Below are 24,927 nucleotides of genomic sequence, written 5' to 3'. Positions count from 1 at the left end.
GCTGGAAGACCAAGGCCGTGTCGGACTCTAGGAGGCACAGCAGAAACCGTCAGGACAGCTGGATTATTACAAGTAACCTGTCTGCCCTAATATCCAGGAGGCACACTGGCATATAGATCCAGGGTCGTGAGAGACCCTGTAAAAAGGCTTGAGGTACCTGTCATACCGTTTTGTGTCCCACCTTTATGGAGGACAGAGAGAACTGTGAGGACCTTGCCAGAAGCCATAGGCAGTAAGGGACTACAATACCACTGCACTATGATTAAGGCTTTTAACTCCACCTGGTAAGGGGGACTCTAAATTCGCTTTCAAGCTGGCCAGACCCTACCTGTACCTCTGATCTGGTGCCCTGGACTGTGGCTGCCTGAAGTCTTCAGTAAACCAGGTAAAGAGACTGCAAACCTGTGTCCTCCGTTCTTTACTGCACCACTCACCATCCTTATCCATACACCAGGAGCCAAGGGGACATACTTCACCAGTGGGAAGTTATACCACCTCAGCTACCTTAACATCACCCCAGTGGACACCGTTAAGCAGCGTTGGTCCCCACTGACCGAATACCACAGGTGGCGTCACAAACACAAACTTTATTCAAAACCCCTTTAAGACATTCCCTTTAACATGGGTGCCCAGGGCCACAGAGCGGGTCACCACCACCGTGACATTCCCCTGTGAGTACCGGACCCGGTACCGAGTATCCCCATTGCCCTGGCGGATGACTCACTTAGTGCCATATCTTTTTTCTCTTTTGCAATATTCCATACAAATAGTGTTAGAGATTTATAGTAATATTTAAGGCATTAGCAGCCACCATCTCCAGGCAATAATACAAGCTAAGCTTCTGAGCTTGGTTCAATTCCAGGTTCAATTTCTGCTTCAATCTGACATCTGATGCATCAGCATGCCATATGTCAGGAAGGGTTTAAAGACTAACATATCAATTCAGTATATACATAAATGAACTTGGGACAGAGATAGCAGAAAAATAGAGTTTTCTTTTAGGCTGTTACACATTAACTAAACTTAAACTACATCTTAATGTAACCATGCATTTCTTCATCCTTTCAATACTTTATTAAATCTAAAGCTCATAGCTTGGCACTGTCTATAAAGTGTTCTGTATGAGATATGGTCAAACATATGAGTAAGAAAGTGACCTGAGTATATTTTAAGTCTTTTTTAACTTCACTGCATTCAAGGAGGATTCAGATGATTGGGATTCTCAATAAGTTTCTCTTCTTCTAAAGAAGAAAAAAATGATGGTGGAAAGATTGATTTCCCCTGAAGCCAAGATGATAAATCTAGGGAATTGTAAGAGATGAAGTATGTCTAACATTAATGTGTCTTTTCTCTAGGAAAAGCCATAGGCATGATTTTAAATTGTGGGGTAATCCCATCAGCCTTGTGATGTTTAGGCTCTTATTAAAGAATACAATCAAATGATGTCTCCCTAGACTACTTGTATTGTTATGAAACTTTGACAAGGCAAGGAACATATTAATTTCGTCATTGGCATGTTACTCAGTGCTGATACTTACAACTGATTCACTATATTGAGAAACACATAAGGAACACACCATTATTTCTTTCTTTTTAACTTTTGCTTAATATTTATTGTGGCAGAAAATTGTTTACTTAGAACTCTACTTAAGTTCACAAAGAGTCATGGTCCCAGGGAACATAGCAATGGCCCCAATCAGATCGGAGGGCAGATGTGCTGAGAGTGGGCCTGCCAGTAACTCGTCGGTGACGGTGATAAGGTCAGTCACTGGAGCGGAGTCAGTAGCTGTGACACGAGCAATCGCTGGAGTGGGGTCGGTCACCGGGGCAGGGTTATTCCTCATACCTGCTTCAGATGCGGTCCCTCCAGTGCCGGTCGGCTCCACTGGTGGCGGAGTCTGCAGCCGTGCTGGCAGCGGCTCCTGGAGTGGTGTAGGGAGCGGTGTTGGTGGCGGTACTGATGGGTCCTCCGTAGGCATTGTCCAGCATGCGGCCTTGGTGCTTAGCCGCAGCTGCAGGAGCTGGTCGATTAGCTCCTCCACGCCGGCCTGCAGGAAGTCAAGGCCTACGGGTGACGCTTGGCTACGGGGTCCCTCCAGGTGGCTGGGGGAGTCCTCGGCCTCTACCCCATGGTCTGGTTCTGGATGGCTGGCCATGGCATCTTTCACGTGGCTTGCTCCTTCCTCGTCCTTTTCCTGCTCTCTTCTCCGGGGGCGGTTTCTGTTTCTTTGTCTCCACCCACCATTGAGGATCAGGAGGCGGATCTCGGCTGCTGACGGACACGTCCTCAAGGTACAGAGATATTTGGACTGGGCAGCCATTATTTTTCACGCTTCTCAGTTTGTTCACGCCCATGACAACACGCCCTTCTTCTTCTCCTGCGCTCCTCGAGGCGCTGTAATGGCTGCAGTTTTGGCAGGAATTTTGGCGGTCTTTTGCAATACACAGTCTTTTAATAAATCACAGTTCAAGTACAATTCTGGCACAGTTCTTAGGCGCACATGACCTGATTTTCAGGCTTAAGTAGATCCTGTTTGTGATGCCAAAGTTGGATCGCCCCCGTAGGGCTGTGGGGTACTCGGTACCGGGCCCTTCGGTTCTCAAGGGGGATGTTACAGTGGCTGACCTGGTCTGTGGCCCTAGGGACGTCTGTTGAAAATGGGGGAAAGGTCTTTAAAGGGATAATGTTCATGACGCCACCTGTGGTATTCGTCAGGGAGACTGACGCTGCTTAGGGGTCCGCTGGGGTGATGTTATGGCAGCTAGATGGTATACCTTCCTACAAGTGAAGTGTATCCCCAGGGCTTCCCAGTGTGTAGATGGTGGATGGTGAGAGGCGCAGTGAAGAACGATGAAACAAGGGTGCAGTCTCTTTACCTTTACTGTAGGCTTCAGCATCCACAGTCCAGAGCACCGGATCACAGGGCAGGTAGAGTCGGGCCGGTCTGAAGGCAAATCCAGAGTCCCCTTATCCAGGTGGAAATCAGTAGCCTTCCTTTAGCACCTGGGTGTTGTAGTCCCTTCCTGCTGAGCTTCTCGGTAAGGTCTTCACAACTGATGTTGATGTTCTAGATGTTATGTCTCTCTCTCTGTCCCTCTGATGGTAAGGATAGGACAAACCCATATGACTGATGGCCTAAGCCTTTTTACAGGGACTCTAGCATGCCCCAGCCCCCACAAGTTGCCACCGTGCCTCCTGGGTATAGGTCGTGCAGGTAACGTGGAATTAGCTGTCCTGCTGGTCTCTAGAGTAAGGCATGGAGACGATTGCTCCCTCGGTGTTCCAGCCGGATCCTGCACCTCAGAAAGGAGGCAGCCTTTGCAGGGCAGAACTCCTTCTGGTTTCCTCTCCTTTTGCTATGACTTCATTTCTCACCCTATACAATACATTTCACTGTTCTTGTCTCTTCCTTAGGATGCTGCCACATGTCAGGCAGGTGCAGCTCTGTGGCCTTCTGTCTAGGTCTCTGACAGGATCCCACCCCTGTCAGGGACCACCCTGTCAGCAGCTATTAGGTGTTCCTCCTTCCTCTATGTCTGCCTGACAGGTGCTGCCTGGGTGAAGCCCAGTCAGCTTCTGACTAACTTCCTATCCAGACCACCAGTTTTACCTAATTGTGAAGAGTGCCCTAATAGATAGGAGCATAACTCCCCCTGGTGGACTGGAGTGTGAAGTGTGTTGCATGGTTTGTGATACCTTGTAAAGAGATCTCCTTTATTGCCTTCAGGCAAAACATCACTCCCCCTGGTGGAAGAATGACATTACTGCAACGACCAGGACCCTGGGGCGCTGCACTAAGTTCACTTGATTTTTTTTTATCTTTTTTTTATCACAATTCCTAATATTTGTATCAAGCATCCACTACTCTCAGAACTAAATGTTGCTGCTGATCTTCCCCCAAGTAATTTTAGATTGTGCTCCTTGATTTTGCGTTTAATTTCTATTAATAATGTCACTTCTGAGCTTATTTAAATGTTTTACATATTTAAATGTTTGAATCATGATCTTTTTATAAAGGGAATTAATAAGCACAGAAAGACAGAAATAGTTTTAAAAATTCAAGTGTTACGATGCACTTCTGATTTGTGAAAAATTTGGAAAATTTTTTATCTTCCACTCTAAAACTTTGTGGGGCTTAAACGTGGGTCAAGGTCTTAGTAATCATAAAAAAAATTTAAAAAATAGAGTACACTTATGCCAGACCATGTCTGGGGTTTAAGTGATTTTCTGGTACATGGACCTTCAAAGATGGGCCAAATATATTAGGAAGCTTACAGTACATTTCCAATTAAATTAGTTAAATCCTGCATCAGATTACCTTAGATTTCACATGCCAGTCTTATTGTAAACCTGACAGCTGTTACATGATGCCCAATCCACAGGCAGCATGTATCAGATGCTGGTTGTATGATCTCAGCCGTGCTGCCCATGGACTCTCATGTTCAGTTTAATATATTCTCTCCTATAGTCTCTCTACACAATGTTAGGAGATCTTTAATTTGCAGCTTAACTCATTAAGTTTTATAAATGTATTTTGCAGAAGAAATAACCAAAAACTATAACAGGAAATGTGCTCGTACTAGAGCTGTATGTAGCAGGGTCAATACCTGACTCTTTCTGCTTGTACTAGCTGTAGCTATGCATTCAGAAATGTTACTTTCTTTGCCTAATGCCATAATATACTTGTAACTTATTTTGACTCTGTTAAAAATCAATGTCTCTAAATTGTGCCCTGTTAAATTCTTGTGTAACTTAGAATTACAGATATGAGACTCAGGTAGAGGATTCCTAAGTGCATTATTTTACATTAAGCTACAGTTTCCATTAGTTTTACTATTTTTCCAGTATAAGTAAACTTTTCATTTTACAGATTCCTCGAGGCTTGATTGATCGAGGAACAACCTATATTGTCAGGAGTTTCATGTAGCTTTTTCAGTCCTCTGTGATTTGCTAAAAAAAGGTGTTTTATAATCTCACAAATAGTATATCACTACACATTGCAATATGCACTATATGTATTACACAGTAAAGGTCTATAAACTGTTCAAAAATGTATAAATTAAGTAAAAAATCATGTAAAATATGATTTATTAAAAATTCTACACAAAAAGGTAGGAAGTGAATAACCATAAAAGAAAACAGATATGTCAACAAAACATAACTTTATTTAGTACAGAAAGATAAAACTATAAGTTTTAAAATTGTGGAGGGCAACACGCAAAAGAAAGTTCACGATAAATGTATCAGAAAGTGTATCAAATAAATAATAGTGTTGTGTTCTCTATAAAAATGGTCAATGTATATACAGTTAGGTCCATATATATTTGGACAGAGGCAACATTTTTCTAATTTTGCTTATAGACATTACCACAATTAATTTTAAACAAAACAATTCAAATGAAGTTGAAGTTCAGACTTTCAGCTTTCATTTGAGGGTATCCACAATAAAATTGGATGAAGGGTTTAGGAGTTTCAGCTCCTTAACATGTGCCACCCTGTTTTTAAAGGGACGAAAAGTAATTGGACAATTGACTCCAAGTCTATTTCATGGACAGGTGTGGGCAATCCCTTCGTTATGTCATTCTCAATTAAGCAGATAAAAGGCCTGGAGTTGATTTGAGGTGTGGTGCTTGCATTTGTAAGGTTTTGCTGTGAAGTAAACATGCGGTCAAAGGAGCTCTCCATGCAGGTGAAACAAGCCATCCTTAAGCTGCGAAAACAGAAAAAACCCATCGGATAAATTGCTACAATATTAGGAGTGGCAAAATCTACAATTTGGTACATCCTGAGAAAGAAAGAAAGCACTGGTGAACTCATCAATGCAAAAAGACCTGGGCGCCCACGGAAGACAACAGTGGTGGGTGATCGCAGAATAATCTCCATGGTGAAGAGAAACCCCTACACAACAGCCAACCAAATGACCAACACTCTCCAGGAGGTAGGCGTATAAATATCCAAATCTACCATAAAGAGAAGACTGCATGAAAGTAAATACAGAGGGTTCACTGCACGGTGCAAGCCACTCATAAGCATCAAGAATAAAAAGGCTAGACTGGACTTTGCTAAAAAACATCTAAAAAAGCCAGCACAGTTCAGGAAGAACATTATGTGGACAGATGAATCCAAGATCAACCTCTACCAGAATGATGGAAAGAGAAAAGTATGGTGAAGGCGGGGTACAGCTCATGATCCTAAGCATACCACATCATCTGTAAAACACGGCGGAGGCAGTGTGATGGCTTGGGCATGCATGGCTGCCAGTGGCTCTGGGTCACTAGTGTTTATTGATGATGTGACACAGGACAGAAGCAGCCGAATGAATTCTGAGGTATTCAGAGCCATACTGTGTGCTCAGATCCAGCCAAATGCAGCCAAACTGATTGGTCGTCGTTTCATACTACAGATGGACAATGACCCAAAACATAAAGCCAATGCAACTCAGGAGTTTATTAAAGCAAAGAAGTGGAATATTCTTGAATGGCCAAGTCAGTCACCTGATCTCAACCCAATTGAGCATGCATTTCACTTGTTAAAGACTAAACTTCAGACAGAAAGGCCCACAAACAAACAGCATCTGAAAACCACAGCAGTGAAGGCCTGGCAGAGCATCAAAAAGGAGGAAACTCAGCGTCTGGTGATGTCCATGAGTTCAAGACTTCAGGCAGTCATTGGCAACAAAGGGTTTTCAACCAAGTACTAAAAATTAACATTTTATTTAAAATTATTGAATCTGTCCAATTACTTTTGGTCCCTTTAAAAACAGGGTGGTACATGTTAAGGATCTGAAACTCCTAAACCCTTCATCCAATTTTAATGTGGATACCCTCAAATGAAAGCTGAAAGTCTGAACTTCAACTGCATCTGAATTGTTTTGTTTAAAATTCATTGTGGTAATGGCTATAACCAAAATTAGAAAAATGTTGTCTCTGTCCAAATATATATGGACCTAACTGTAAGATATTGCAGAAAAGTGTATACTATATAAAATAAATAATTTTATAAATGTATAAATAAGTGATCAAAAACGTATACAATGTACAATTGTGTGAAAAATTGTTTTCACTCTTCCTGATTTCCTGTTCTGTTGCATCTTTGTCACTCTAAAATGTGTCAGATCACCAAACAAATTTAAATATTAGACAAAGATAACACAAGTAAACACAAAATGCAGTTTTTAAATGAAGGTCTTTCTTATTAAGGGAAAAAGAAATCCAAACCTACAGGGCCCTGTGTGAATAAGTGATTGCCCCCTAAACCTAATAACTGATTGGGCCACCCTGAGCAGCAACAACTGCAATCAAGCTTTTGTGATAACTGGCAATGAGCCTTTTACAATGCTCTAGAGGAATTTTGGCCCACCCAACTTTGCAGAATTGCTGTAATTTAGTCACATTGGAGGGGTTCCGAGCATGAAAGTAGAATTCATGGTTCCATTTACCAACAAGTCTTCCATGTCCTGAAGCAGCAAAAGAGCCCCAGGCCATCACACTACCACCACTGAGATTCTTCCTGGCAAAACTGAGACAAGCCTTTATGTTCGTATTGCTCACCAGTGGTTTTCCTCTTGGAACTCTGCTCAGCAGGCCATTTTTGCCCAGTCTCTTTCTTATGGCGGAGTTATGAACACTGCCCTTAACTGAGGCAAGTGAGGTCTGCAATTCTTTGGATATTGTTGTGGAGCCTTGACCTCTTGCTTAAGTCATCGCTGTGCTTTTGGTGTAAATTTGGTTGGATGGCCACTCCTGGAAAGGTCAACTCTCATTGTGGTTCGCTGGAATCAAAATGCTTTAGATATTGCTTTATAACTTTTTCAGACTAACAGATCTCCATTACTTTGTTTCTCAATTTGTCCACAATTTAGTTGGATAGCGGCATGATGTCTAACTATTGAGGATCTTTTGGTCTACTTCATCTTTGTCAGGCAGGTCCTGTTTAAGTGATTTTTTGATTGAGAACATGAGTGGCAGTAATCATGCCTGGGTGTAGCTGGGGAATTTTAACTCAACTTCCCAAAGATATGATAAACCAGAGTTAATTTATGTTTTATGATGTTGGGGAGAAGGAAAACATTTTTTCACACATGTCCCTGTAGGTTTATATTTCTTTCTACCTTGATAAGAAAGACCTTCATTTAAAAACTGCATTTCGTGTTTACTTGTGTTATATTTGTCTAATATCTAAGTTTGTTTGATGATATGAAACATTTAATTGAGACAAACAGGCAAAAGAATATGAAATCAGGAAGCGGTCAAACACTTTTTCACACAGCTGTATATATCAAGCAAAAGAATTACCAGTGGAAAAAAAAACCATAAAATAGGAACTAAAGACTGCAGCTAGGACACAATTTATGTGCTGTTCTCTTTACATAGTATGTATTTTGCTAAATATACTGTATACATTGTATTAATTTTCTACCACTTACTGATATATTTATAAAATTATTTATTTTATATAGTATAAACTTTTCTGCTATATCTTATGTACCGTACATTGAATACTACCTTTTCTGATACACTTGTCGAGAACTTTATTATATGCATTTCCCCCCACAATTTTAATACATATATTTTTATCTTTATGTATAAATTAAAATTATGTTTTTATAATATATCTATTTTCTTTTTAGGCTATTCACTTTCTTCCTCCCTGTAGCATATATTCTGTGACTTCTGCTCCAGTGACCTCCGCTGCGCAAGACGATAAGGTGTTTTTCCCACGGCTCACTGCATTGTCATTGCTAGGAACTATGTATATACAGTGACTTGACGGCACATGCACAGAAGATCCCTTGTTGTGGAGTCTTTTCCTTGGGAGGAAAAGGTATGGATTGTGGAGGGAGTGCAGGGCACAGATGCAGGACTCTGGTGCCACATCTGCATGTCACAAGGCACTGTGACATGCATGAGAGGGAGATGATATTATAATGAAGAGAGGAGGCAAGATTTTCTTTCAGGCATCATACGCCGAGGAGCCTGGAAGAAATCATTAGTATAAATGTATATACACTGCTCAAAAAAATAAAGGGAACACTTAAACAACAGAATATAACTCCAAGTAAATCAAACTTCTGTGAAATGAAACTGTCCACTTACGAAGCAACACTGTTTGACAATTAATTTCATATGCTGCTGTGCAAATGGAATAGATAACAGATGGAAATTATTGGTAATTATCAAGACCCACTCAATAAAAGAGTGGTTCTGCAGGTGGGGACCACAGACCACATCTCAGTACCAGTGCTTTCTGGCTGATGTTTTGGTCTCTTTTGAATGTTGGTTGTGCTTTCACACTCATGGCAGCATGAGACTCTACAACCCACACAAGTGGCTCAGGTGGTGCAGCTTAGCCAGGATGGAACATCAATGTGAACTGTGGCAAGAAAGTTTGCTCTGTCTGTCAGCTTAGTGTCCAGGGGCTGAAGGCGCTACCAACAAACAAGCCAGTACACCAGGAGAGGTGGAGGGGGCTGTAGGAGTGCAACAACACAGCAGCAGGACTGCTACTTCATATACACTTAGAATGTGTATAAATGTATTCATGGTATCTCTCTCCGGCAGGCTCTATAATATGCCATATGTGCACATACTCATAGCAAGGTAGACCCATAGCAAGGTATTGACTAGCATAATAGCAGAAGCTGACAACTGGGAGGTGTTTGGAGGCATGGAACACTGGTGGGCATGCGCTCTATACGACAGGTCGCTCTGCGCATGTCCACAGCCCTGAGATGCATCTGCGTTCCACAATAAGGAAACGTGGGGCGCGATACTGGAAGTCCACATGTAGTACACAGAAGGAGGCTTGGAGTACAAGACAGCGTGCGTCTCACTTGATGGCACAGGTGAGAGGACCGTTTCTAACTAAATATGAGCGCAAGTGCCTGAATCGACAATGTGACAGATTGATTAATCAAGCACTCCAAAATGATAGCCATTTAGGTGGACTACGGTAACAGAGTCTATAAAGAGATCACCTCTATTCATTCACATCCACTATGATGTCATTATGGCTTGATCCTAAACATGGTCCCCTGATGAGCCCCTATACTTGGAGGGGGCGAAACGCGAAGGGACAGGACGTATACATTGGACAAATCATGTTATATCATTCAGATAAGTAACTTATTATGATTCCAGTAGCATGCTTTTGCTTATCTATGGCAGTGATATTTATAATATGACAATACTTTGTGCTGTGGCCATGAGAGATTAGTGAAACTATATACAGTACAGACCAAAAGTTTGGACACACCTTCTTATTTAAAGATTTTTCTGCATTTTCATGACTATGAAAATTGTACATTCACACTGAAGGCAACAAAACTATGAATTAACACATGTGGAATTATATACTTAAACCCTTTACCCTCAAGGCTTCTTTGCACGTTAATGACCAGGCCAATTTTTACAATTCTGACCACTGTCCTTTTATGACGTTATAACTCTGGAACGCTTCAATGGATCCTGGTGATTCTGACACTTTTTTCTCGTGACATATTGTACTTCATGATAGTGGTAAAATTTCTTTGATATTACCTGCGTTTATTTGTGAAAAAAATGGAAATTTGGCGAAAATTTTGAAAATTTTGCATTTTTTTCAAACTTTGAATTTTTATGCCGTTAAATCACAGAGATATGTCACGCAAAATACTTCATAAGTAACATTTCCCACATGTCTACTTTACATCAGCACAATTTTGGAACCAAAATTTTTTTGGGAGTTATAAGGGTTAAAAGTTGACCAGAAATTTCTCATTTTTACAACACCATTTTTTTTAGGGACCACATCTCATTTGAAGTCATTTTGAGGGGTCTATATGATAGAAAATACCCAAGTGTGACACGATTCTAAAAACTGCACCCCACAAGGTGCTCAAAACCATATTCAAGAAGTTTATTAACCCTTCAGGTGTTTCACAGGAATTTTTAGAATGTTTAAATTAAAAATGGACATTTAACTTTTTTCACAAAAAATTTATTTCAGCTCCAATTTGTTTTATTTTACCAAGGGTAACAGGAGAAAATGGACCCCAAACGTTGTTGTATGATTTGTCCTGAGTACGCTAATACCCCATATGTGGGGGTAAACCACTGTTTGGGTGCATGGCAGAGCTCAGAAGGAAAGGAGCGCGATTTTACTTTTCAATGCAAAATTGACTGGAATTGAGATGGGAAGCCATGTTGCGTTTGGAGAGCCCCTGATGTGCCTAAACATTGAAACCCCCCACAAGTGACACCATTTTGGAAAGTAGACCCCCTAACGAACTTATCTAGATGTGTGGTGAGCACTTTGACCCACCAACTGCTTCACAGAAGTTTTTAATGCAGAGCCGTAAAAATAAAAAATCATATTTTTTCACAAAAAATGATATTTTCGCCCCCAATTTTTTATTTTCCCAAGGGTAAAAGACGAAATTAGACCACAAAAGTTGTTGTGCAATTTGTCCTGAGTACGCTGATCCTCCATATGTGGGGGTAAACTACTGTTTGGGCGCATAGCAGAGCTCAGAAGGGAAGGAGCGCCATTTTACTTTTCAATGCAAAATTGACTGGAATTGAGATGGGACGCCATGTTGCGTTTGGAGAGCCCCTGATGTGCCTAAACATTGAAACCCTCCACAAGTGACACCATTTTGGAAAGTAGACCCCTTAAGCAACTTATCTAGATGTGTGGTGAGCACTTTGACCCAACAAGTGCTTCACAGAAGTTTATAATGCAGAGCCGTAAAAATAAAAAATCATATTTTTTCACAAAAATGATCTTTTCGCCCCAATTTTTTTCCCAAGGTTAAGAGAAGAAATTAGACAGCAATAGTTGTTGTGCAATTTGTCCTGAGTATGCTGATACCCCATATGTGGGGGTAAACGACTGTTTGGGCGCATGGCAGAGCTCGGAAGGGAAGGAGCGCCGTTTGAATTTTCAATGCAAAATTGACTTGAATTGAGATGGGACACCATGTCGTGTTTGGAGAGCCCCTGATGTGCCTATACATTGAAACCCCCAACAAGTGACACCATTTTGGAAAGTAGACCCCCTAAGGAACTTATCTAGATGTGTTTTGAGAGCTTTGAACCCCCAAGTGTTTCACTACAATTTATGACGCAGAGCCGTGAAAATATTATTTTTTTCACAAAAATGATTTATTTTAGCCCCCAGTTTTGTATTTTCACAAGGGTAACAGGATAAATTGGACCCCAATAGTTGTTGTCCAATTTGTCCTGAGTGCGCTGATACCCCATATGTGAGGGGGAACCACTGTTTGGGTGCATGGCAGAGCTTGGAAGGGAAGGGGCGCCATTTGGAATGCAGACTTAGATGGATTGGTCTGCAGGTGTCACGTTGCATTTGCAGAGCCCCTGATGTACCCAAACAGTACAAAACCCCCAAAAGTGACCCCATATTGGAAACTAGACCTCCCAAGGAACTTATCTAGATGTGTTGTGAGATCTTTGAACCCCCAAGTGTTTCACTACAGTTTATAACGCAGAGCCGTGAAAATAAAAATTCTTTTTCTTTTCAGAAAAATGATTTTTTAGCCCCCAGTTTTGTATTTTCCCAAGGGGAACAGGAGAAATTGGACCCCAAAAGTTGTTGTCCAATTTGTCCTGAGTACGCTGATACCCCATATGTTGGGGGGAACCACTGTTTGGGCGCATGGCAGAGCTCGGAAGGGAAGGAGCGCCATTTGGAATGCAGACTTAGATGGATTGGTCTGCAGGCGTCACGTTGCATTTGCAAAGCCCCTGATGTACCCAAACAGTAGAAACCCCCCACAAGTGACCACATATTGGAAACTAGACCTCCCAAGGAACCTATCTAGATGTGTTGTGAGAACTTTGAACCCCCAAGTGTTTCACTACAGTTTACAACGAGTCGTGAAAATAAAAAATCTTTTTTTCCCACAAAAATGATATTTAGTCCCCCAAATTTTTATTTTCCCAAGGATAACAAGAGAACTTGGACCCCAAAAGTTGTTGTCCAATTTACGCTGATACCCCATATGTTGGGGTAAACCCCTGTTTTGGCGCACGGGAGAGCTCGGAAGGGAAGGAGCACTGTTTTACTTTTTCAACGCAGAATTGGCTGGAATTGAGATTGGACGCCATGTCGCGTTTGGAGAGCCCCTGATGTGCCTGAACAGTGGAAACTCCCCAATTCTACCTGAAACCCTAATCCAAACACACCCCTAAACCTAATCCCAATGGTAACCCTAACCACACCCCTAACCCTGACACACCCCTAACTCTAATCCAAACCCTAATCCCAACCGTAAATGTAATCCAAACCCGAACCCTAACTTTAGCCCCGACCCTAACCCTAACTTTAGCCCCAACCCTATCCCTAACTTTAGGCCCAACCCTAACCCTAACTTTAGCTCTAACCCTAGCCCTAACCCTAGCCCTAACCCTAACCCTAGCCCTAACCCTAACCGGAAAATGGAAATAAATAATTTTTTTATAATTTTATTATTTTTCCCTAACTAAGGGGGTGATGAAGGGGGGTTTGATTTACTTTTATAGCAGATTTTTATGATTGGCAGCTGTCACACACTAAAAGACGCTTTTTATAGCAAAAACGTTTTTGTCTCCACATTTTGAGACCTATAATTTTTCCATATTTTGGTCCACAGAGTCATGTGAGGTCTTGTTTTTGCGGGACGAGTTGACGTTTTTATTGGTAACATTTTCGGACATGTGACAGTTTTTGATCGCTTTTTATTCCGATTTTTGTGAGGCAGAATGACCAAAAACCAGCTATTCATGAAGTTCTTTTGGGGGAGGTGTTTATACCATTCCACGTTTGGTAAAATTGATAAAGAAGTTTTATTCTTCGGGTCAGTACGATTACAGCGATATCTCATTTACATCTTTTTTTATGTTTTGGCGCTTTAATACGATAAAAGCTATTTTATAGAAAAAATAATTATTTTGGCATTGCTTTATTCTGAGGACTATAACTTTTAACTTTTTTGCTTATGATGCTGTATGGTGGCTCGTTTTTTGCGGGACAAGATGCCGTTTTCAGCGGTACCATGGTTATTTATATTCATCTTTTTGATCGCGTGTTATTCCACTTTTTGTTCGGTGGTATGATAATAAAGCATTGTTTTTTGCCTCGTTTTTTTTTTTCTTACGGTGTTCACTGAAGGGGTTAACTAGTGGGACAGTTTTATAGGTTGGGTCGTTATTAGTGTTGAGCATTCCAATACCGCAAGTATCGGGTATCGGCCGAAACTTGCGGTATCGGAATTCCGATACCGAGATCCGATACTTTTGTGGTATCGGGAATCGGTATCGGGATTAATATCAATGTGGAAAAGAAAGAATTAAAATAAAAAATAGGGATATACTCACCTCTCCGGCGGCCCCTGGACTTTACCGCCGTAACCGGGAGCCATTGTACCTAAGAATGCGCGCTTGAAGGGCCTTAGATGACGTCACAGCGCTCTGATTGGTCCGTAGCGGTCGCGTGACCGCTATGCGACCAATCACAAAGCCGTGACGTCACCTAAGGTCTTTCAAGCGCTTGAAAGACCTTAGGTGACGTCACGGCTTTGTGATTGGTCGCGTAGCGGTCACGCGACTGCTACGCGACCAATCAGGAGCTGCGGATGTCTTCTAAGGTATTTCAAGCGCTTGAAAGACCTTAGGTGACGTCACGGCTTTGTGATTGGTCGCGTAGCGGTCACGCGACCTCTACGGACCAATCAGAGCGCCGTGACGTCAACTAAGGCCCTTCAAGCACGCATTCTTAGGTACAACGGCTCCCGGTTACGGCGGTAAAGTCCAGGGCGCGTCAGAGGGTGAGTATATCCCTATTTTTTATTTTAATTCTTTCTTTTACACATTGATATGGATCCCAGGGCCTGAAGGAGAGTTTCCTCTCCTTCAGACCCTGGGAACCATACAGGATACCGTCCGATACTTGGTGTCCCATTGACTTGTTTTGGTATCGGGTATCGGTATCGGATTAGATCCGATACTTTGCCGGTATCGGCCGATACTTTCCGATACCGATACTTTCAAGTATCGGACGGTATCGCTCAACACTAGTCGTTATACTAAATATGTGTACTTTTATTGTTTTTTTATATATTTAGATAAAGAAATGTATTTATGGGAATATTTTTTTTTCTTTATTTAGGAATTATTATAATTTTTTTTTACACATGTGGATTTTTTTTTATTTACTTTTTTACTTTGTCAGCGATCTGACTTACAGTGCTGCAGGCTTACCAGCGCCTGCTCTGGACCCGTAAGTAGTTTACTGCAGGACCCGGATGCAGCCCCGTGGCCATTTTGGATCCGGGGCCTGCAGGGATAGGAGGTAAGAGACGCTCGGAGCAACGTGATCACATCGCGTTGCTCCGGGGGTCTCAGGGAAGCCCACAGGGAGCCCCCTCCCTGTGCGATGCTTCCCTATCCCGCCAGAACACTGCGATCATGTTTGATCGCAGTGTGCCTGGGGTTAAGGTGCCAGGGGCGGTCCATGACCGCTCCTGGCACATAGTGCCGGATGTCAGCTGCGATAGTCAGCTGACACCCGGCCGCGATCCGCCGCGCTCCCCCCGTGAGCGCGGCCGATCTCGCTGGACATACTATCCTGGCGGTGGTCATACGGGCCCACCCCACCTCAATGGGATAGTACATCCGATGTCAGAAAGGGGTTAACAAAAAAGTGTGAAACAACTGAAATTATGTCTTATATTCTAGGTTCTTCAAAGAAGCCACCTTTTGCTTTGATGACTGCTTTGCACACTCTTGGCATTCTCTTGATGAGCTTCAAGAGGTAGTCACTGGGAATGGTCTTCCAACAATCTTGAAGGCGTTCCCAGGGATGCTTAGCACTTGTTGGCCCTTTTGCCTTCACTCTGCAGTCTAGCAAACCCCAAACCATCACCCCAAACCATCTCAATTGGGTTCTGGTCTGGTGACTGTGGAGGTCAGGTCATCTGGCGTAGCACCCGATCACTCTCCTTCTTGGTCAAATAGCCCTTACACAGCCTGGAGGTGTGTTTGGGGTCATTGTCCTGTTGAAAAATAAATGATGGTCCAACTAAACTCAAACCAGATGGAATAGAATGCTGCTGCAAGATGCTGTGGTAGCCATGCTGGTTCAGTATGCCTTCAATTTTGATAAATTCCCAACAATGTCACCAGCAAAGCACCCCCACACCATCACACCTCCTCCTCTATGCTTCACGGTGGGAACCTGGCATGTAAAGTCCATCCGTTCACCTTTTCTGCATCGCACAACGATACGGTGATTGGAACCAAAAATCTCAAATTTGGACTCATCAGACCAAAGCACAGATTTCCACTTGTCTAATGTCCATTCCTTGTGTTCTTTTGCCCAAACAAGTCTCTTCTGCTTGTTGCCTGTCCTTAGCAGTGGTTTCCTAGCAGCTATTTTACCATGAAGGCCTGCTGCACAAAGTCTCTTCTTAACAGTTGTTGTAGAGATGTGTCTGCTGCTAGAACTCTGTGTGGCATTGACCTGGTCTCTAATCAGAGCTACTGTTAACCTGCGATTTCAGAGGCTGGTGACTCGGATAAACTTATCCTCAGAAGCAGAGGTGACTCTTTGTCTTCCTTTCCTGGGACGGTCCTGATGTGAGCCAGTTTCTTTGTAGCGCTTGATGTTTTTTGCCACTGCACTTGGGGACACTTTCAAAGTTTTCCCAATTTTTCAGACTGACTGACCTTCATTTCTTAAAGTAATGATGGTGGCCGAGTGGCTCGTTTTTCTTTACTTAGCTGTTTTTTTCTTGCCATAATACAAATTCTAACAGTCTATTCAGTAGGACTATCAGCTGTGTATCCACCAGACTTCTGCACAACACAACTGATGATCCCAACCCCATTTATAAGGTAAGAAATCCCACTTATTAAACCTGACAGGGCACACCTGGAAAGTGAAAACCATTCCCGGTGACTACCTCTTGAAGCTCATCAAGAGAATGCCAAGAGTGTGCAAAGCAGTCATCAAAGCAAACGGTGACTACTTTGAAGAACCTAGAATATAAGACATAATTTCAGTTGTTTCACACTTTTTTGTTAAGTATATAAATCCACATGTGTTAATTCATAGTTTTGATGCCTTCAGTGTGAATATACAATTTTCATAGTCATGAAAATACTGAAAAATCTTTAAATGAGAAGGTGTGTCCAAACTTTTGGTCTGTACTGTATATGTGATGTTTCCTTCTAGCTTGCTATAAATTTATTACTTGGTCGTGGTGACTTAACTATGCAGCTAACTATGGCAGTAGAAGGTATATAGCTGATGAGCACAAGAGCACTTTTTCTTTTCCCAAAAAGTTGAATTTTGGAGGCCTATTTGCTCCCTCTCTAAGCCCCTGACAACCTAGGTGACTATATATACATCCTGATTTGAATAAAGGGCGAGCTAAGGGAACTGTCCTGGATAAAAAGCGGACAGTGCAATAGATTTTAGTGCAATATTATTGTATCTCGTGCATACCTACTTAATTCTTTTTTTAAGTCATACCAAGTATTTGTGGTTGTGTGTATGGTGTTGGGATTTGGGCGTGGGTAGTGGTGAGGGTCCGTATAGGGCCAGAAGGGACAGCCGATGCGGAGTAGGGGCGCCATGCCGAATTTAGGGTGCCAATCTCCACTGCCAGGAAGGTACAGTCCAATATGAAGCAATTAGGGATAAAATTAGGACTGTCTGTTCCTTATCAGGACTCCCTGGCGTACTTATTGCTGTATCAATACCCCGCTCTGATCTTAGGTTTTGGTGTTGGTTATTACTATTAATATATAGAATTTTAATATGGTTAATTTAAGATATATTTTTAAGGGTTGTTTTTTATTTTGGTTTATAGACTGAGTATACCCCTATTGCGGCAATAAAAATCACCTTAGAGAAGACACTAGTGGCAGAACAGCACCACGTCTCCATGGCAAAGAGGAACAGCTCATGCCAGGTTTCCAGCTCCAAGTAGCGTGAGTCTACCAGGGTGAATGACCAGTACTCTTTTCTGGCCAATATGAATATAATGATGGGGTCACAGGAAAGGCAGTGGTACATAAAGTCGGCTATATGTGCAAAGGTCCCTACAGCCAACACTTCCCTGTCTCCTAGAAGATGATGACTCTCCATCTCCTCCTCTTCCTCCTCCCTCTCTTCCTTATCATTCCAATCCTCAGCACAGAAAAAACAAAAACAAATAATTATTTGTTTTTGGGTTTTTCGGTGCTGAGGATTGGAATGATAAGGAAGAGAGGGAGTAATATTTTAATGAAGTACTCCAGTTGTTGTCTTCAATGGTGTATGGATGATCCTCTTAAAAAAAGTCTGGCTTTGCACTGTGTATATACTCTATGAATATATACATTCTTAATATTGGAATGAGGCCCTCCAGTTATTGCTTTCAAGGGTCTATAAATGACCCTCCCTATATTTTTTTTCTGGCTCTACACTGTGTACATAGCCTTTATGAGTGTAGAATTACCACAACTACACTTTCTTAATTTTTGATTAAGGCACTACAGTTGGTGTGTTCAAGGGTGTATGGAAGACCCTACTTATAATTTTTTTTCTAGCTTTGCACTGTGTGCATCGCCTTTAGGAGTGTAGAAGTATCACAACTACACTTTCCTAATATTTGAATGAGGCACTACAGTTGGTTCCTTCAAAGGTGCATAGATGATCCTGCTTGTAATTTTTGCCTGGCTTTGCACTGTGTGCAGAGCCTTTATGAGTTTAGGAGTACCGTAACCACACTTTGTTCAAAATATTTGAATAAGGTCTTCGAGTTGTTGCCTTTAAGGGTGTATGGATCAACCTGAGCAAAATTTTTGGCAGACAATGCATTATGTGCAGACCTTCTATGAGTGAAGGAATAACATAACTACACTTTGTTGACATTATTTAAATGAGGCAGTACAGTTGGTGCCTTCACGGGTGTATGGATGACTCTGCTTGTAATTTTGGTCAGGCTTAGCACTTAGTGCATAGCCTTTATGTGTCAAGGAGTACAACTACATGACAATTTGAGCAGAATGTGTATGAAGTAATTATGTCTTTAATACAGTGTGTATCTGAATCCATCTTCCATCTAATTTTTGGTAGTTCTTGATTCCTTCATAAATTACACCGAAATTATAAAAAAAATATTTATAAAGATTTAAATGTTGGTTTACTTAAATTATTACTATTTTTTTTAAACTTTTTAAAATTTGCCTTATATACAAGCCATTATACAGGAAGGAATTATTATTGCAAGTTTTTTTCCTGTAGACTCCAATTTCTCTTTGATTTTGAATGTTTTATGGTCAGTCCTTAAAGTGGAGGAAAAGTGTGAAACCATTGTTGTCTGCATCGATCTGGGAGTCAGAGATGGTTCCAGGGGTCTTCCCCATGCTGTTCTTCCATTTAGCACTTTTCCCATCAATTTCATAATTTCACTGCCACCCAGAGCACCTTGTAGGGTCTGATGGAAAAATAATTTCCCATTGATTGCCATTGGCCTTAAGCTGTTCGACCAGCACTCCTGACAGTGACAGCCGAAGCTCATCTACATCTTATGCTGAGCAGCCCCTGGCGATAATGTGGGCACAGCTCCAACCATAATGTAAACGTAAGTCAAATGTCGTGAAGGGGTTAAATAGCAAGTACATTTTTGATGACACATTGCCTGTAATGGTAATTTATTGTGAAAAAATTATTGATTTTTAAAAATGAAGGTGGCACGTTTATAGAATTTTTATATTTGCTAATATTTCTCTCCTTATCTACTGTATATTAAAGATAATCCCAAATTCATTCCTGATCTGCAGAGATAACTTCTTAACTTTTTTGCAATATTTCAAGCAGGAATACTTTTATTATAAACTGCATGAAGCCTCCTTACCTTGACAAGCCAGCCGGTATGTCACTCTCCATAAGGAGAAACGTTACCCCTTAGACCCCAGTCCAGAGCCTCTCACCTAGCCAAATCAGTTCTCATGCTTCGCACTGACGAGGGCCAACAGCCCGAAACACCGTGTCTGCGAATTGAGATACTGATTTGGCTTTTATCCGAAGTCATATTGCACGACTCGTTAAAGGGTTGATTGTGACTTGTAGGATCGCTACTTCCAACAGGTGGCGCTATAAAGTTAAGTCCTCTTTTTCTCAGAAGAGGCAATTTGCATATTTAAATTCCCAGAGGAGCATTGCACGGCGAATAAGCCTCCTTACCTTGACAAGCCAGCCGGTATGTCACTCTCCATAAGGAGAAATGTTACCCCTTAGACCCCAGTCCAGAGCCTCTCACCTAGCCAAATCAGTTCTCATGCTTCGCACTGACGAGGGTCAACAGCCCGAAACACCATGTCTGCGAATTGAGATACTGATTTGGCTTTTATCCTAAGTCATATTGCACGACTCGTTAAAGGGTTGATTGTGACTTGTAGGATCGCTACTTCCAACAGGTGGCGCTATAGAGTTTAGTCCTCTTTTTCTCAGAAGAGGCAATTTGCATATGTAGATGGCACAGTGATCCATCATTTAAAATTAATGCTGATTATCTCCTCTCTTTTCCTGCTCAATGACCTTTGTCCAGATCAGTGACCATGCCCAAAAAATCAGTTAGTTTTCTATTGACATTTACACTGCAGCGGCTCTGGAGAAATGACTGCCTCATAATCATGCATAGAAAAAATAATAATTAGAAAATAGAATTCATTTTCTTTTCCGATTTTAATTAATTAAAAAAATAGCTATTACATTCCCTTTATGAAACCAATGCCACTGCTTATATCAATGGGTGAGGATAAGGCCAGTATGTCTATTCGCCCTAATATAAAATATAGAAAGAGGTTATCTTTAAAAATGTAACTTTTTTAAGACAAAGGGAAAAGGAGGTTGATTTAAAAGAAATTGAAAATCAATGGTAAATAAATTTGCTTGCAAGCGTTTTGTAACATAAGAACACTTATTGCATCAAAGAAAGTAAAACCTACAGTACTAAAACCATAAAATGTAAATGAGTAAAATAATTTTGTACTTGCGCCTTTTTTTTTTAATAAATAACTTTTCACAATTTGTCAAACACCCGCTGTTTAATTGTATAATACAAATTTTTAAATTCAACCCTGTTTTTTATTTATTTATTTTTTATAAGAAAATAAGACATAAAATATATATTGTACAAAAATCGACTGCTGCTTCTGGACATGATGTCAAATGTTGGTTTATGAAGATGTAAAATCTGTCTGTAATAAAATGAACAGAAACACTGTTTCTTTTTGTTAGGAAATGATGACTCATTATGACTTCCAGAACCGTGAGACTTGATTTTTAGTGAAATGGGTAGTATATGAAGATGAATATATTTTTTTTAACAATTGAACATTTTCTTTATAAACCCTGTTTTTTTCTTGATGACATGGAATTCACTCATTTCAAACATACTAGTGCAAAAAAATTGTGCAGGAATATTTTGCAACACCAGCTGAATGAAAAAATTTGCAAACCCCAGTGCACAAATAGTGTCTGATAGATCTGGTTGCTTTAAACAGTTACAAAGTGTCATTGATTTAATGGTAAAGCATTTTTCTTCTGTGCAACCATAACTTATGTTGTCCTCTCTTTCAGATTTATTGTGTCTCATTCAGGACTTTCATGTTTCTAGAAGTAAAAAAATTATAGATGTACCGTGGTATATTCATCCATCACAGTACATAACTGATCCAAGTGCCCAAGAATATTGCATGAAAGGCATTTGCCATATACTTCATAAACGAGGCATCAAAATAACAATGTGGCATTACTCTAGTCTTCCTGAAGTAGTTCTGGATGATAAGCAGCTTGCAGCCAGGCATTGTAATCCCATAGAAAATGAAGGGATGTCTTTACTTGATCGCCAGAAGACTCAACTCATTGAAATCAAGACCTAGAAATGCATGTTCCGTTTGTTGATCAATGGTGTTAAAGATTGCAGCAGCAAAAGCCAGAAGTAGTAGATATTGGTTTAGGGCACCAATGGAATTTCTGCTAGTCCATCAGAGGTATGGCTATGAATCAGTCTTTATGGGCACCAAAGGCTATACCACTGTGCAAACTGTGTTTAGCGTTGTGTCAAATCTAACAGCTTTTGCCTCTGTGGGTTTTAAGTTTGTATCATACATTGGATTTTCAAAAGATGCTTGTCCATTACTGTTTTCATGCCCAGCATATCCATTATACTGCACTTTGGGTCTTGCTCTGTAAAATAAAAGACTCAAATTAAGCAAAGAAATGTTTATTAAAAAAAAAAAAATCTAAATCAAAAACATCTTGATGATGTAGTATAATAAATATATGAAAGAAGTCTACATTTCAAATATATAAAAAATATACCATAAAAAAAATAAAAACAAATTAGATGTTGTATACAGATATATTTATATCAACCAATAGGCAAGGTCTACAAGGCGATTTGTAGATGTGCAATATTAACATTGCAAACGTCGCATCGATAGTCATAGCTAATAGTAGTGAATTTGGCCATGCAAAAGATCAGAATAGTTCAATTTGTTGGAACTATCAGGGTACAAGTAGATGTGATGTATGCACTACATTGCTATCTTCTGTTTTGCAACTACTGGCTGCTGAAAAACCTTAGATTTTTACAGACATTTAGGGGTAAGACATATCAACTATGCAGTCTGCTGAGCTGGATATGGGCCGAAGAGAAACCAAGGTAGGGTTATTTGTCGTGTCTAAAAGGTTGTAGCATCACACAGTGCTAATTGCTCGGATGAAATACAACTAGAGGCAGACCTAAGGTTCAAGTGGTTATAGCAGTGACAAGGTTACATTATACCGTGCCCTGTACATTATATAAATAAAAACGTTTTCCAAGATATGCCTTTGTTTGCAGCAAGTGCCCTACATGTGGATGCAAGACTTATGCGTGGCATATGCCCAATGTATATTTGCTATCAGACAATAGAGAACTGCAAAGCCATGCAATTAAGAATCATTTTTCATCAGCATCTCATTGTACTTTCAAAAACAAGAAGAGCTTGCCAGCAGATTATAAAAATACATTAATGATCTTTATTGGAAATGCATCATCACCAAATATCGGACTACACAGTGTTTTTTTTCAATAGATAGTTTATCACTTTTAAAGTATGGAGCATTACTGCATTATATTGTGGAGATGACAATATTTGACAAACTTCTGAAAAAACCATTATAATATAATGTGCTTCTTCTTCAGAACATAGGTAAGCTATAATGATAAAGGAATATACATGGCCTTGATAAATGATAATATTTGTTTGGGCAATTATAAGGTGTTCAACGCCTCAAAAATTTAAAAAAAGGCAGAATACGTTCATGTGGAAAATTTTGGTTCTTTAGATTGAATGTTACAATAGTTAGGGAGATTGATCAGACCAGTTAGTGAACCTCTGCTTTATTGACAAGTTCTATTCAGTAGAGTCTTCAACTGATTCACATCAATATCTTGCATGTTGTGAGCTCACAAGAGTGACTCTGCAGATTTCTTTTCTAAAGACAGCAGTGTGAAACCACAAGCAGGCAATTGTACTAGATAATATTAATTAGAAAAACTGTCCAGAATTCTTCTATGTGCACAAATGGTTCTTTGAGCAATATTTTTTGAGCATTCCAACTCTAAAAATGCCTGAAAAATCACTAAAAATGCCTGAAAGACTCTTACTAATCATTCCTATTGTAAAACAAAACTTGCCATTCACATTTGGTGCTTTGAGCACTGTTTTCTACTTCAGGATATGAAAAACACTTGGTGGAAAATAAAGCGCATGTCTCTTTTTTGAAGGAGTTGATTTCAAACTAGGCACCGTTCAATCAAAATGCTGCAAACAATGATTAAAAAATAAAAACTCTTAGAAAATGTTTCAAAAACATGTCAAAACAACTTAAAAATTCCTTTAAAAATTGATTTGGGAATCATTTTCTTGAAATAACTCAACGTTTTTGACTGTCTCAGTAATGTTATATTCAAATAGACTGAAAAAACAATAACTTTCTGGTCTGAATTTCCAGTTTGGAATACTGGCATTAAGAGTACGCTCACACTGGCTGCTGATTCTCTCCCAAGAGAGAAACAGGTCAATTATGCTACTGACACTCGGCTCAAACTTTGAAGCACAGGTGCAAGGAACATTTAGAATGTAATATATCCATCTTCTTCATTGAAATCTGAGTGCAGACTGATGTTTCACACTCATTCATAGACTTGTATAGGTCACTGTGATCCGAATATTGGAGGCGATCAATTGTTCCTTGCGCCAAATCTCACAACACTATGCTGCTTCCCTCACTTCAAAGTATGAGATCTCATGTGTTATAACAAGATCTCATCTCACAGAACATATATAATGATGTTACTGATCCATCAATGTCAATGGCTGCTCACTTTTCCCTGTCCCGCATGCTCGGTGCCTCGGGGTGATCCTTGACTCTGCTCTCTCTTTCAAGCCACTTGCCTCCTCCTGCCGTCTCAAACTCAAAAATATTTCCCAGATCCGCGCATTCCTCAACAACGAAACCACAAAAACACTAGTGCACACCCTTATCATCTCTGTTGTGAATTCCGTTCTCGAACTCCCTCCTGTGGTCATGAATGGTACTTCAGTGAGTTCTGTCTGTGGACTCCCTCTGGTGGCTGTGAGTGGAGCTGCTGGTTCTGAGATTCCTTCTCCAGCTGCCCTCGCTTAGGGCTAGGCTGGATTCTCTATTTAACTCCACTCAGATCGTTATTCCTTGCCAGCTGTCAATGTTCTAGTACTGGTTCAGATCTCTCCTGGATCTTTCTGAGGACCTGTCTACTTCAGCACAAGCTAAGTTCCTGCTTGTTCAATTGTTACATATGTTTTTTCTTGCTAAGTCCTAGTCCAGCTTGCTATCATGAAACTACCTGGCTAGCTGGAAGC

General features: G+C 40.7%; 1 protein-coding gene across 2 annotated transcripts in view; it reads right to left on the bottom strand.

Moving 5' to 3' along the window:
* Nucleotides 1-20,697: 20,697 nt before the first annotated feature.
* The window catches only part of CSMD1 (CUB and Sushi multiple domains 1), a 2,858,343-nt gene continuing 2,854,113 nt past the window's right edge, over nucleotides 20,698-24,927 (bottom strand). For both annotated transcript variants that reach the window (XM_077290057.1, XM_077290056.1), the window contains one exon: nucleotides 20,698-22,222. Coding sequence is in view for 1 of the 2 variants with exons in the window: in XM_077290056.1 (XP_077146171.1) it covers nucleotides 22,063-22,222 (160 nt within the window). In the remaining variant the exon portion in view is untranslated. The remainder of the gene's footprint in view (nucleotides 22,223-24,927) is intronic.

This window comes from Ranitomeya variabilis, chromosome 2, assembly GCF_051348905.1.
Source record: "Ranitomeya variabilis isolate aRanVar5 chromosome 2, aRanVar5.hap1, whole genome shotgun sequence".
NCBI lineage: Eukaryota > Metazoa > Chordata > Amphibia > Anura > Dendrobatidae > Ranitomeya > Ranitomeya variabilis.
This window is presented reverse-complemented; position numbering and strand designations above follow the sequence as displayed.